Source organism: Notolabrus celidotus, chromosome 21 (assembly GCF_009762535.1).
Source record: "Notolabrus celidotus isolate fNotCel1 chromosome 21, fNotCel1.pri, whole genome shotgun sequence".
In the NCBI taxonomy this organism is placed as follows: Eukaryota; Metazoa; Chordata; class Actinopteri; order Labriformes; family Labridae; genus Notolabrus; species Notolabrus celidotus.
Genome location: NC_048292.1, coordinates 23502751 through 23517816, shown reverse-complemented (window position 1 = coordinate 23517816; position 15066 = coordinate 23502751). Strand labels below are relative to the sequence as shown.

Below are 15066 nucleotides of genomic sequence, written 5' to 3'. Positions count from 1 at the left end.
ATAATTCCATATATGTTCTTTCATAGCTTTGATGTCTTTAGTATTAATCTACAGTGTTTCAAATAGAAGGTGTGTCCAAACTTTTGACTGGTAGTGTATGTCAGGTGAAAGTCTACATCAGTAAAAACAGACACCCACAAAATGATTCACATATTTAAAAGCTTCTCCTTTTCTTCAAATCTTAATTTACCTAACAAACATGCAGTGTGGGTGTATTACAGGCTGCCATGTACACTTTGCAAAGACTGCACTCCATTCAGTCTCATGAATGTTCCAGCATTACGCACATGTTGCAATTCTAGGACCGTGAAACAACCGCCTGAGAAACATGAAACCATGCAAGTCTGGCAAACTTTCAAATTCTGATATTAAAAAGTTTCATTTCAGAGGTGAAGCTAAAATAAAATAATGCTGCAACAGCCTTTACAGGAATTGTGGATATTGTGTTAACAAGAGAGCTGCAAAAGTCTTGGCATCAACAGTATCTCTAAACTACTTCACGGATCCAATCCTGGAGGCTTGCTCCTTTGAACATTATCACCTTATCTATCCAATTAGGTTAAAGCTGCTGCTGAAAACCTTCTATTCAAGGAAATATCATACAAACTTACGCACACTGAGTTTAAGCATTCTGTGCTTCTTTACTGATGGTATCTGGAGACTGAAGCTCTGGCAGTTCTCAAAACCCCCAACCTTCAATAGTTCACTTTAAGCTGCATTTTAGGATGTAAGTGTCAAAAAATAAATCTAATCCAAACTCCTGAACTTTGACTCATACAATACAGAGGAAGTACGTGTTGTTTTCACTTCTCGAGTCAGTGCAAAGCACAGGACAGGCCTCTCTTTGTGCAGGCAGTAAGGAATGAGAGTAAGGATGGGTGGTGAGGGGCAACCATGGCACTTGCTATGCAGGAGGCTGAAAAGGCTGCCAAGGTGGCCTGGTTGTCAGAGAATGTTCAGAATAGAAAGACGGACTACAGCTGGTGCGTCACAGTCAAACAAACTGAGCTGGATCAAAGGTAACCGGTCCTTCACTCTGCCCGTTTTTAACAAGCCAGCTCTCTGCTCCCGTAACAGAACATCTGCCGACGTCGCTCAGTTATAATGAGTGATTAAAAGCTTCCAATTGGGCTACAGGGGAGCCCATAACAAGCCCCTGGGTGCTACACTCAAGCTGCCGGACCAGAGAACATATGAGAGGGTCAACCTGTGCTCCAGAACACACACACACACACACACACACACACACACACACACAAACACACACACACACACACACACACACACACACACACACACACACACACACACACACACACACACACACACACACACACACACACACACACTGTCATGCAATAAAAAGAGACTGGCGCCTGGAGAGGGACAAAGAAAAAATAAGATGGACCCTTAAGAGGATTCACAAGAGACAGGGAGCAGAGGCAGTGATGTCCACACAGTGTTAAAGCACCAAGCTCAACAGCTGCTCAGACACTGGAGCATCCATTAAAAACTGGACCACACTCCAAGTCTTCGCTTCGTATGCACATTATCAGGCATGCTTTTCAACACGTAACGCAAGGTAGTGACCACTTCTGATACAACAAGGGCCAGACAAATATGTGTTGGTGCAACAACAATCATGAATGCACTGAAAAAATAATAATTTTGAATATGCAGATAACTTTCCTCTATCCCTCTTTCCAGACCCAACTTGGTCAAGGCAGATGGCTGTCTAACACAAGTCTGGTCCTGCCCGAGGTCTCTGCCTGTTAAAGGAAGTTTGTCCTCGCCACTGTAACTAGCTAAATACTGCGAGGTGCAATGCTCATGGTGGATTAAGGTGGGGTCAGACTGAGTCTTACCCTGTCTTGGTGTTGGGTCTCTGTTCATAATTTGACATAGAGTGGTCTAGACCTCCTATGTTTGTAAAAGCGTCTTGAGATAACGTTTGTTGCAATTTGGCGCTATACAAATAAATATTGATTGATTGATTGACTTTCAAAGAGACAAACATGCAAATAATGTGACACAGTTAAAACCCCAGTCCAGTATCCAGACAGTTTATAAAACTTACACCAGTCTTAAATAAAAGCTCACATATGTTGGTCTTCTACTGCGGTTAACCTGCAGTGTTTGTGTGACACAGTATGACATCTCAAACATTAGTATGGACAAGCTCTGGTTGCTCCAAGTTACTATGCTTATTTGCCGTTTGATTCAGGGCATGTGTTCTAAAATAATTATGTTCTATTGTTATAAAGATCTTTTTTAAACGTATGACACCTGGTGTTTGCATTATCTTAATTTGACAATGTCACATTCATTGTGGGCCAATTAGAACAACAATCCATATGATTTGGTAGGCTTGTGCTGCCACCAAGGAATAAACAAAGCTAGCTTGACAGGCAGCTGTTATGTCAATACACGATTCTTGCTGTTTTCATAAATGCAATGAATACATTATAGGCCTTTCTTTTCTTTTGAAAAAGACATGTTGTCCAGTTCTGACTGCCGCAATAGATGCATCCATGCAATTCTCTTCTGGGGCCGCCATATTTTACATGCTCGCAGTCACTTCTTGCTCACACCACAACTAATCTGCACCTGTAGCTATCGCCTAAAAATGATGCTGATTGGTCTGCTCACTGTCTGACGAGGGACAAGCGTATCAGCTTGAAGCATTACAAGGTGGATCCGCCTGAAGACAGATATAGAGTCTGGCCGATCCATCTGCCTTGAAAGGTTAACAAATTCTAAAATGTGTTGAAATTTGTCTACACATTTTGGGGATGAAGAGTACCAAAGTCTAGCTTGTTTACTCGCCATATTTTCAGTCTGTTAAGTGATTAAAACCTGAGGTCCCTGGTCTAAAGTCCACCTCTCTACCACCAAGACATCCAGACTGTGAACAAGAGGACAGAATGAACTGTACCCCCAGTAAAGCTAAAGTTTCAGCAGTCTCAATAAACCATCTGGCTCAGCCCTCTCTTGGCCACTCACGGCAAAATGTTGGACATGCACGATGACTTCAGGGATGTTTCAGATGCCCAGAGTTCCCATCATCCGTTTGTCGGTGTATTTCCAGACCAACACTCTCTCATAATAGGTGAGTTGCCTGACAGCCAAGGACGGTATAATTAGATTAACAACCTGAGGAAAAGTGTCACATAGATGCCAGGTGGTTTAACGTTACAGGAAGTCAAGCCAGAGACTCAAATTAGAAGCACGATCAATTAAAGGCAGAGATGAATAGCAAGCTGTGAGGATGATGACACATCAGGCCAGCGAAGATGATACCACTGAGTGGCTCGTGCCGTTTGTCCTCTTGTCTGAGCGGGCTGCCAACAGATGGGGCCCAGATGACACTGCAGGGCTTTTATGGTCTCAAAGAAACCCTAGACTCAATTAGGCCTCAAAGGCAGCGCATAAAGTCCAGACCTGCTTCTGAGGCTGAAACACTGAAGGGTGGGACTTTTTCACCAGAAGTGGAGAGCGCTTTTCTGTTTCCAGTGAGACTGTTAAGTTGAGATGTTGAGATTGTTTCAATGTCTTGTCAAGTTGAAGCACGGGAGAGCAGCGCATCAAGAGTGAGTTAAAGGAAACAACTTAACTCTATACGGTATCTTGACCTCGTACCTCTTTAGACACCTTTACGTCTAACAGTAAACTCAGTGACCTTTTGAAAGCTTTTTGTTTTATTCAAAATAAAAGCTTTAAATGTACAAAATAATCTTGCAGACGTTTGAAACAAAGGTATCACCCAAATGAAACACATCCTGCTTACCATGTCTAAGAAATGTCTCGTTGAGTTCCCTTCAGTAATGCAAATGTAATGCAAACTGATTTATCTCCAAATAGCAGTCAAGATAATTTAACAAACTGCATCATAACTTCACACAAACTCGCCCTCACTCTAAATCAGCAGCCAGAGAAATTACAGAGTCAAATCAGAATGTATTGGGGGAGAGCCAAATGCTGCAAAAAGCCCATCTAAACATGATCCATGGCACACTTCAAAATCCAATACCACAAATGAAAAGCTGCAACAAAGTGTTAACTTTAAAGTGGCTGAGTGTTTGATGTAATCTCTTCCACCAGAACCTGTGCAGCATTCTGCTGACAGATGTTGCATCTCTGCATCTGTGCATTCATGTAGGATTTTGGCGAGTGTTTGTTTCTTTTCCCTGAAATCCTTTGCTGAGGTCGCTAGACACACACACGGACGCACACACACACGCCCAGGGAGTGAAACTGCACAGTCATCTGTATTGCAGGGAAGCGCTCTGTGGTTTGCTAATGATGTCTGTCTATAATGAGGAGGATTAGTGTTGCGAGGCTTTAATATTTTCTGCTGAATGAGCCTCTTCTGCTGTCCCCTGCCTGCCGTTCCTGTGTTTGAGCACAAGTCTTCAGAGAAATGAAGAAAAAAAACCCCATCTCCATTCAAAAACCTGAGTGAATTCTTTGGATGTCTGGACAATTTCTGGAAAAGTGCCGCGTCAGAGGGCGTGAGGTTTCACATGGCAGACAGATTGCAGAGCATGTCATGAGGTGAGTGAGACACAAACACTCTGCGTGATCCTTAATCCAAAGATTGGATTTATAGTTGAAGATCATATTTGTCAAGTTGATGGTTTTATCCCAAATGAGAGGAGGATCAAATATATTCAGTGATTTAGAATGGGTGAGGAGAAAAGTGCTGGATGCACATAAGAAACAGCAAATTTTCTTGCAATGTTGAACACTCTTTTCCCCGATGAACCTGAATGTATCTCCAAATCTGCCTCACATCACCCCCTGGACACATATCTAATCTATGTTGAACATTTTCCGTCTTTACTCTGGTTCATTATCACGAAACAATAACAAAAAAGGGAAATATTTGTATTCACTCCAGTGGAAAGAAACAGAACCAGCTTCAAATCTCTGCTGAGTTGAAATCCCCTCATACCCTGCTGCTGTCACTCCTCATTCTCATCATCCTCGATGGCGTGCCCCGTGGCTCTAGATGATTCCTTCCGGGACCAAAAGCATGGTCGAGGGTACGGTTCTCTAGACAAAAGCCTCGCTCCCAACACTCAGGAACAAATTCCCAGCAATCATTAGTTTCTTCGCCAATAATTTCAACCATAACATTCTGTCCCACAGCACATCAGCCGCAGAGTCTACTGGGAGAAAAAGGCATCTTCGCAGTTTCAACCAGTCTGACCACTGGATACGGCCGGGCCTCAAATGTGGAGAAACCCATTTGCATTGACAATGGGGATGTTACACAGGCCGACAAAACATGGTAAGAAAATAATCATTCCTCTCTTACTGGAAGACACTGCTGAACTTTAAAAGAGTCAGAGTGGAAGTCTGACATTTAGTCGAAGGATGCTGCTCATTTTTCTTCGGAAAACCATCAAGACAGGAAATCTGTCAGCAGTATTTGAAGTTTGTGACCATAAATTTATGGTACATAAGAAAGAATCAGGAAATATTTGTTAAAGCATGCCTAAAACACTTCACCTACCAACTTATTGAGCCTCAGTTTAAGGAAAGTTATTGCACATCATTTCAGAATAGTTTAACTTTACTTTGTGGTTTTGCAGAAGCAGCACATTTGCAAATGGATGAGTTTTTGGTATTGACAGAGGATACAAGCATACCTCAAAATGCAGGATTTTATAAAGCATTGTAACAGTAAGGAGAGCAAATAGCAAATGGAAATGCAGAAACTAGAAATTAGCATGCATTTGTAAAAATTCTGTATACAAATAAATAAATGAGCCACACCCAGAACTGAAAACATGGGCACCCAAACATTGGGCCCATTAGGGATTCCTCAGCTTGCAGCCAGCCTCAAGTGGACAGTTGCAGAACTGCAGTTTTTTCGATTTGGCTTCATTTTTCAACGCTGGAGGTTTCCACTTTGTTAAAATAAAATGGTAAATGGTAAATGGGCTTGCACTCATATAGTGCTTTTCTAGTCTGTCTGACTACTCAAAGTGCTTTCGCATTCACCCATTCATACCACATTCACTCACTGATGGTAGAGGCTGCTAATATAAGCGACCATCAGCATTAGCTGATCTCATTTGTACACACATTCACACACCCCTGAACAAAAGAGTTGGGTTTCAGTGTCTTGCTCAAGGATATTTCGTCATGTGTCTGCAGGAGCTAGGATTGAACCACTAACCTTCTGATTGGTTGACGACCGACTCTACCTGCTGAGCCACAGCCACCCCTAAATAAACACTGTTTTCCTTGATGGTTCTTTTGACATATGCAGGGTTGAAACCATTTTTAATGTTGCCTGTCAGAGGCAGCATTTAGAGAGTTGTGAATTTATCTGCAAGGATTCACAGTGTTCACAATGTCACTGATAACATCATCTTTCAGTCCTTGAGTTTAGAGATTTTTTCTGATTCCTGAAAAAAGTGTTATTTGAAATGATAAGTTGCCCAGGGTGCAGCTGAGGTAAAACTTTTGGAGGAAAAATGCTATTGAAAAAAGAAAATAGCAGCTGAAGAGGCAGATGTCAGTAAAAAGGCAGAGTAGACCTTTGTTGGTCAGTGTATGACTGATCCATGCATCTGCCAAGTGTTTCTGTTGGATTAGCTCTGCAGGAAATGATCAGACTCCGACTGACTTGTGGTTCTTTCACACTGTAAACATGAGGTTAAGAGAAAAAAGAATGTATTATGTATGTAGATCAGCAGTAAAGCTTGCAGATGCTGGGGCCGGCCTGGTCTCTGCTCCTCAGCTTCCAGCAGCTGCTCAGTTGGCTTCTGTCCACTGACCGGACCAGGCAGCGACCCACCACTTTGAGAAACAGTCCTGTGACGGCAGGATCACCATTTCAAGTCCCAAAAGAGAGAAATAATCTGTGCAGAGGAAGTAAATCTGACTCGTCTAACCTTTCTCTGACAGCTGCTGCTACTGTGATGTCTCTGGCCAAGGCGCTAAAGCTCCAGGTGTATGGTGGCCAGTGGCAGGTTTCCACAATTCACACCTCAGGCTGCCAATAAGACTCAAACAGCAAAAAGAAAAAAGCTCTGGTTTAACACAGGACAGGAGTACATAAATAACTTATGTGTAGGATTTATACCAGTGTTCAAACTTTGGACAAACTGGCCAAACAAAATACTTTTGCACTTGGACGTCCGTAAGTCCACATGTCGTCACCTCAGGGAGCGTAGTTTGATTCTTCTGGTCTGAACAGGAAAAGCTACATTTTTGCTCAGTGGTCTGGTTGGTGTTCATGCGGTTTTGCAAAACAAGCCAAGAGCTGTAGCAGTAAGTCACATGGGCTGGAAGGTAAATCATTGATCGGACAACTTGGCAACCTTCATCTTACATCATCAGTGAAACACGGAGCCAAGTCATGTTAATCAAACTCTGCTGACCGATAGCCACTCAAGCTGTGGTTTACAGTCCTGTATGTGTTGATTGAAACTCTCTGGTGTGAGGAAGCATTCAGGATGAAATATCTGAGCATTGTTAGTCAAGAGTGAAACTCAACTTCAACTTATGAATAATCATAACCAAAAACAGGATAGAGAAGAGACACATTATACCATTACAGAGGTAATACGGACCAATCCAAATCTTTACCTGAAAACCTCAGAACTGAGCCCATATAAAAGAAAACTGGGACACTATCATCACATCACACATTGCCTAGAGATAGAATTACCCATAATATGTAGACTTATGTGTTGTTGTAGACTTAATATATAATAGTCAACTTTTAAAAGTGAGAGGGGAGTTCATGTTATTCCTTTACAAATATTTGTCCCTTCATTATGTCCCTATGCCAACAAGTTCACAGTGAACTCTGGGTGAGTCCCAAAGGAAAGTCTGCAGAAATGCACACTCATGGAAAGTGCAGAGTTTGGTTTTAGAAAGTCTGCATGAAAACTATGTGATTGCATTTTGTCAACCAAACATTCACCCTCGATTAGGGTTGTAGCCAAGACCACATTAACCGGGACCAAGACATGTTCGAGACCAGAGTGCACCGATACCAAGACAAGACCAAGACATTTAGGGACCGAGACCGAGTTGAGACCAAGAACAAGGCAGGGCAAGACCGAGACAAGACCAAGACTATGTATCAATGAAAAATTGTCATGATGAGAGTAAAAAAAATAAAATACTTCTGTTTATATTATTTAAGTTTGCTTTAAATACAATTGACAGAAACAAGCAAGGTTTGGTTTTGTCTTTGTTGCCTTTCTTTTGAAGCGCTGTGAAAGACTTTTGACTCCTTAAGTTTCGTTTGGCTGTCGTTAGTTTAACTTTCACTTTAGATCAGAGGTAAAACTGTGTTTTCTATTGCCTGTGATGTAAGGAGAGGTTGGAGGTCGTAGCTGAGCAGGATTATTCTGTCAAACCTTTTTTTTTCATTAGTTGTTCACATTTTCTATTTTCTAATATTTGTATTGTTTTTATCTGATTGGTTATAGGTGTTAACCGTGGTAATCCTGTGGCAGGTGTTTAGCTGTGCCCTGCTCACAGTGTGCCTCCAGAGTCTCTTATTGAATGTTTATTTATTGCTTAATTGAATGACTTAAGAGACATCTCTAGTCACGGGCACACAGTCTCTCCTCCTTTCGTCTCTCTCATTCATTAATGCATGGGTGCAGGGGGCGTCACTCACCATAGCACTGTGAAAGTCCTGGCCAATTTGACATTATTTGCCTGCAGATTAAACTGTGCTCAGCTGTGACTGTTTTATGGGTGTTTTCTCACCTTTAAATTTGTCAGTCAGGATTTACATTTTAATTGAAACAAGTCACTTTACAACATCCTTGATCGACCCCCAAGAAACCTTCATGCACTTAAAGATTTGTCGAAGCAGCACTAAACAATCACACACTTAGTCAAAATGCACTTCAAACTCTGTGAGGTTGGAGACTGTGACTGCCCTTTACATGGATTATCTTCATGTTCATTTCATAAAGTGCCTGTAAGTCTTGCCTTTGCTACCAAATTACATGCATATATGCAAACAACTAATGCAAGTTATAAGACAAATTATTTTACAGCTTGTACCCCATACATAGCTTTAAAGCAGAGTATGGCATTTCAATTCATGCTCAAATCACATATGCTACGTTCACATTTGCTCACAGGAAGAAACAGACTAAGACAGAGTCCTGTCCAAGACTCCATCCAGGTGTTTAGTGTGCTACAGTATTTAACACCTGGCAAATGTGCAAAATTGATTTGAAACAGAACGAATATGTTAAAGCGCCCTCAGTGCAATAAAATGAAACAGCTTTAAAATGGTTTATTAGATTAACTACAGTTTGTGTAAGTCCTGCACCTGTTTGTAGGAGTTACTTTGTGCCGCTGACATCTCTTGTCTAAATATTCCTGCTGCAGAAACCTTGTTTGCCCAAACACAGACTCTGCCTGTTTGCTATATATCTTGTGGATGTTACGTCTGTATGTGCATGTCAGATGTTTCCTTCCCTCTGCACTCTCAGCAACCTTGCTTCCTCAAAACTTCAATTCCCAAGCTGGCTGTACCCTTCGTGGTCCGAGCAGGTGGTGGATCAATGGGCTTAGTGAGTGACCGAGACAAAGAGTGAGTTGCGCACACATACACACAAGCTCTCTCACACACACAGGTTGTTGGCATATTGAGCCACATGCTTGCAGTTCTGCTTACAGCTCTCCCTTGGTGACTACAGCGTCACTCTCGACTCAGCTGTTTGTGACCAGAATCACTTAATGTGACAAAAACACAAAGAGCTTTATCCTTTCCTTGTTTTGACACATATAACTCACACACTGACATTAAAGAGAACCCTGATTCACAAGACTTTGACATTGCTTTCCTTCCTGGTTCTTTAATGTTTTTCTAACTAAGTGCTCAGTCTTCCCCTGTTAAAGCTGCTCTCACCATAGAGGAGCTGAACACTGTACTAGACATGTGAAACTGGCTGTAAAATAGATTTCAGTGATTGAATTCTTTGGAAAAATTCCCAGAATATCCTCAGATGTAGGAAGAGAGGTTTTTAAATCTGCTCACTTCTTACCAGAGAGCAGAAACATTAAAATTCTAGTACATGTAAAAATGGCTGAATAATGCTAAACTGCTGTAAAGGCAGGTATGAATATGCGAAACACAGCTTCAACAAAGGGCTCAGGACACACACACTGTCAGGACCAAACACGCTCCTCGCCCACACTGTCTTATTAAGAAAGCGCGCCGAAGCAGCTAAACTGCTTTAGTCACTTTTAATGGCAGCAGAGCAGATGCCAGGGCAAAAACCAACACTGCATAAACACTTAGTCAACTCTAGTTAAAGTGAGGGGTGATTATCTCACAGTGACGACAATCAGTGGTTCTACAGCCCGTCATCTCATTAAAGAAGGGAAAAGAGGAAACCACCGGCATCGCTCAGACGCATGGCAGCCAGAAATACAGACGACTGAACGCAGCGTAGCAAGTGAAATATGTCGGGGTCTGAACTTTAGGAATCCTCTGTGTTTAAGATCAAGTGGCAGCGTCATTCCTGCAGTTGTTACCAACTTTCTGGAGATTATCCAGCATGTTTTCACTCCCAACTCCTCGACCTCAAATTTAGCAGCTTGGTACTCAGTGACCCCACGCTTAGAAATGAAGACAACAAGAAAAACAATCTTTCTGGGATACGTTCTATCAGTTTGAAACATGCAACAGTTATTAATATATGTGGTAAATGGTGTCAAAAGGCTGCAGATGGGTTATAGGCACCAAATTGAGAGGTGCCAAAATCCTGGGCTAACAGGGGACTTCCACCAGATCCGTGTACGGTCTGTCTCCAATCCGCTGCGGTCCAGCTCTGAGCTCTCTCACCCTTCAACACCCACCGGTTGCGTTTTTAGAACGCAGCATGGAGCAGGACCGCCGGACAGCTGGAGTCATGTGACCAAGGTTTCCCCGTGGTAATCACTGAATCAAGGATTCTCCTCCTCCTCTCCTCATCCATGTTGTCTTTATGGTTCTCTGAAAACCTCTGACCTGTTGACTCCAGGCCTGGCTCCACTCATCATGACGGTTTGTTGTTGTAGTTAAGTGAAATATGATCTGGTGATAACACAGAGTGTTTTATTCTGAAAATTAACCGGTTGTTTTCATTTTGTTTTGGTGCCTGACTTCCTGTCCCGCTCCATCTGCTCTGTTGAGATTCATGCTTCGTGCTCCGGCATCTGGCAAAAATAGAAGTCTTGTGTATCTGATCCGTTGCATTCAGACCTGCAGGATCAGAAATGCAGCCGGAACGCAACGGAGTGGATCCAGTGGGAGTTATCACATTGACTAGAAAAGAAACCTATCAGATCCGGTGCCGTGACGGATCGGAGATGGACCAGACATGGATCTGGTGGAACTTTCCATAAGGGTTAAGGGGAAGACAATGGCGTTGGGGTAAATAACTTCTCATCAATGTTTATCAGCTGTAAAACAAACATAAGTACATTAGACTTGTGAAAAAGAAACGTAAGTAGCAACTAAATGCAAGTTTTGTAACTTATACAGATACTCAACCCAAGCAATCTGCCACACCCTTAATGCCTCACAACCTCACTTCAAATGGAAGTGTAACTTTAAGGAACAGGACAACTGGGCCCCAACCAAGCTGCATGTTTGGGGTGACAAACGGCAAAAATATGTGCTCAGAGTCTAAACTCTGCAACATGAGAGAGCGGCTCTGACCAACACAAAGACATTCCCACCTTCTCTGACTGTGAACAATCAAATACTTTTAAGCTAAAAGTGTGTTTCGAACTATTTCCACAAGCTCAAAACATAACTGAAGCTCCTGTGAGGAATGTTTACTGGCAATAATTGTGATGCCTTTATGACCCACAGAAGCAAACAAGACCTCCTGCAATTGTATTGAACATTTCTATACAGTAATGCCTTTAACCACAGTGAGTTGGGAGGTGTCACACCAGATGATTGACTCCACAGCAGACACTGAAATGAGTGTTATATTTGTCTCTTAAAAGAAACCAGGATGAAATTTTCAGAAACATTATTAACACACGTAAAAAGCAGACTAGCAAAGAGATGACAGGTATAACTTTGTCCACTAGGGGTGCCAACATCAACACAAACTGAAGTTCTTCACAGCAGCTTTCTGCATTCAGATGTAAGTAAGGTACCAATTCATTGTAGTATATAAACGTCATCATGAGAATTACATGCATTCAAACTGTCACAGTACAGAGGTGAAATCAGCCTTATGCTTCTTTTTTTTAATTCTTGTACTGTACACCTTCTTGTTTGCTGCTGTAACTCCATGAATTTCCCTGTTGTGGGACGAATAAGGAGTATCTTATCTTATCTTATCTTACAGTAAAAGCTTTACAGACAGGATTTTTATGAATTGATTGCACATGCAGCATTTCAATGTAAACCTGCCAGAAGTGTTGCTCATCCTAACTGTTTTATAATATAATGTAGGTCAGTAGTCCAGTGATTTCAAAACTAAAGTTCAGTCCCCTCCAAAGGGTGTGAATGTAATTTTCTAATCTCTAGACGATGTTTCTGAAGTGTAATACTTTAGGATAAAACAGTTACACTACCGGTCAAAAGTTTGTAAACACCTTCTCATTCAAGGTTTCTATTTATTCTAATTATTTGAAACACTGTAGATTAACATCAAATATATCAAAACTATGAAAGAACATATATGGAATTATTGAATGAACAAAAAAGTGTTAAACAAAGCAGAATATGTTTTATATTTTAGATTCTGTAAAGTAGCACCCTTTTTCCTTCATGACAGTTTTGAACACTCTTGGTATTCTGTGTATTCTCAATGTCGAAGATAATTAAATAAACAAAAACCATTGAATGAGAAGGTGTGTCCAAACTTTTGACTGGTAGTGTATGTAGATAAGAAAGCACTAGTTAGACTATGAATTCTGTCTTTGATGAATCCTCTAAAAACTCATCGACCTCTGAAATGTAACAGGGCACAGTAGTTTGTTTCTGAGGCAAAACAAGCCAAAATGTCACCTACAAAACACTACATTTTAAAAGATAAGCACTTTATTTTCTATTTCTGAAAAGCACAATTTCCTCCCTTCTCATTTTTAGCCTAACCTCCATATGACGTTAACCCAAACAGGACATTGACAAAAGCTAAGTGTAAATTTATTTGAATTTTTCCCAGTAAATGTAAGTTATCTGTATCAAATAGCTTTGAACAGGTAACAATAAGGCTCTTTCAATCACAGGTTTATCGTACTGACATAAAAAGTTGTGAATAAAGCACAGTAGCTGTAACTGAGAGCATCACCTGAATACTGTAATAGAAACTTTAATCCCTGTAACCTAGGACTTTGTTTTACTTCTCCACTCTGTGAAATCCAGTAAAAAGAGTGTAAAGCTCAACGTGAAACTTAATTACAGCCTCATAGTAAAGCAGTTTAAAGTCACGTCTTCAGCATCACAAACATAAATCTCTCCTGTGCAACAGAGCATGACAGGACAGATGAAGATGAATATTAATGTCAGGCTGTAACACTCACCATTTGCGACTGGCTCCTGGGGCTGCCATTGATATCCTCCACCTTCTCATTCGCTGTGTGAGAAAAGGAAACGAATAGTTTTACTGTCGTCCCATTCTGAACCCTAACATCAACACGTCCAGTCAGCTTTTCAGTTCAGGTGCAGAAATCCAGCAGGGAACCTCTGCTGAGGTTAACATAGTAGAGTGTGGGTGTGTGAGTGTGGGTGTGTGAGTGTGTGTGTGTGTATGTGTGTGTGGTGTGTTTTGAGTGTTGAGGTGCAGAGCGATGCAGGAAAGGTCTGGGAAGCAAAGCTGCCTAATTCGTCAGCTGCCGCCAGAGAATTACTGACAGGCCGGCTTGGCCTCATTGTCTGTTGGGGCGAGTAGGAAGGGTAAAGTTTCAATCCGAGAGAGGGAGAGGAGAGGGAGAGGGTGACTGAGAGAGAGAGAGGGGGAGAGAGAGACAGAGAGAGAGAGAGGAGAGGGTGACTGAGAGAGAGAGAGGGGGAGAGAGAGACACAGAGAGAGAGAGAGGAGAGGGTGACTGAGAGAGAGAGAGGGGGAGAGAGAGACAGAGAGAGAGAGGAGAGGGTGACTGAGAGAGAGGCAGAGAGAGAGAAAGGAGGGGGGAGTTTAAAGAGGAATAGAGATTTAGGAAACAGACAGCATCAGTGAGAAAAGCAGCATTTGGAATTGAGAGGAAAAAGAATGCTTCAGTCTGAGTGTGTGTTTGTGTCTGTGTGTGATAAAGAGAGGGAGTCCCAGAGAATGAAAAGTTAACGACAGTGACGGATACATAAAGACAAGAAAGCAAGAGAGAGAGAGAGAGAGAGCAAAGACAGTGAATGTCAGATGACGAGAAGAGAAATGAGGCTGAGACGACACAAAATCACAAAAACAGCTCGAATTAGAGCAAAACTCTCATCAGCGTCTCATTATTTATAACTGTGTGGTTATGACTGGATTCATGAAGACCTCAGTGACTTCAGTGAGGAGAGATTCACTGACCAATAAGGGGTAACTTAAAATTTTTACCTGTGTTAAGCCCTCAAGAAGTCCAAACCTCAAAGTATATAAAGATGGATGACATGGCAGCTCCACAAAAGTTGAGATAAAACAGTTAGAGCTCCTCTTGCTGGCTGTCTGCAGCATAGGTCATAAAGCCTGTCTCCTCCTTGTTAGCAGATAGGACACAAGTCCCACTGTAAAATTAAATTATTCTCTCAAACATCCTTAATCCTAAAATGTTATACATTCCTGACTCTGTAGGCAATACACTTTGACTGTCCCTGTTAGCAGACAGGACAGTTTAAAAAGGACAGAGTAACCTCCTGAGGGGAGAAGAAAACAACTTCGGAGTCACTTAAGGGCCCATCTTGAAACCCACTGCAGTCATAAATGCCATCATTGCATTCTTCATTCCTTCTTGCTTAGTTTAATACATTCTTTGAAAATAGCACTTGTTAATCTGGTTCTGGTGAGTCTCAGTTTTACTGTAAATATTAAGTTATACAGAGGCCTCATTTCTGCTTAGTTTCTGGGTATGTGACGATTTACT

General features: G+C 41.7%; 1 protein-coding gene across 1 annotated transcript in view; it reads right to left on the bottom strand.

Annotated features, from left to right (window-relative positions):
• Positions 1–15066, bottom strand: part of nav3 (neuron navigator 3) — a 292564-nt gene that overhangs the window by 191854 nt on the left and 85644 nt on the right. Inside the window, exon 3 of the mRNA XM_034673746.1 lies at positions 13528–13580. Within this exon, the coding sequence (XP_034529637.1) occupies positions 13528–13580 (53 nt within the window). The remainder of the gene's footprint in view (positions 1–13527; positions 13581–15066) is intronic.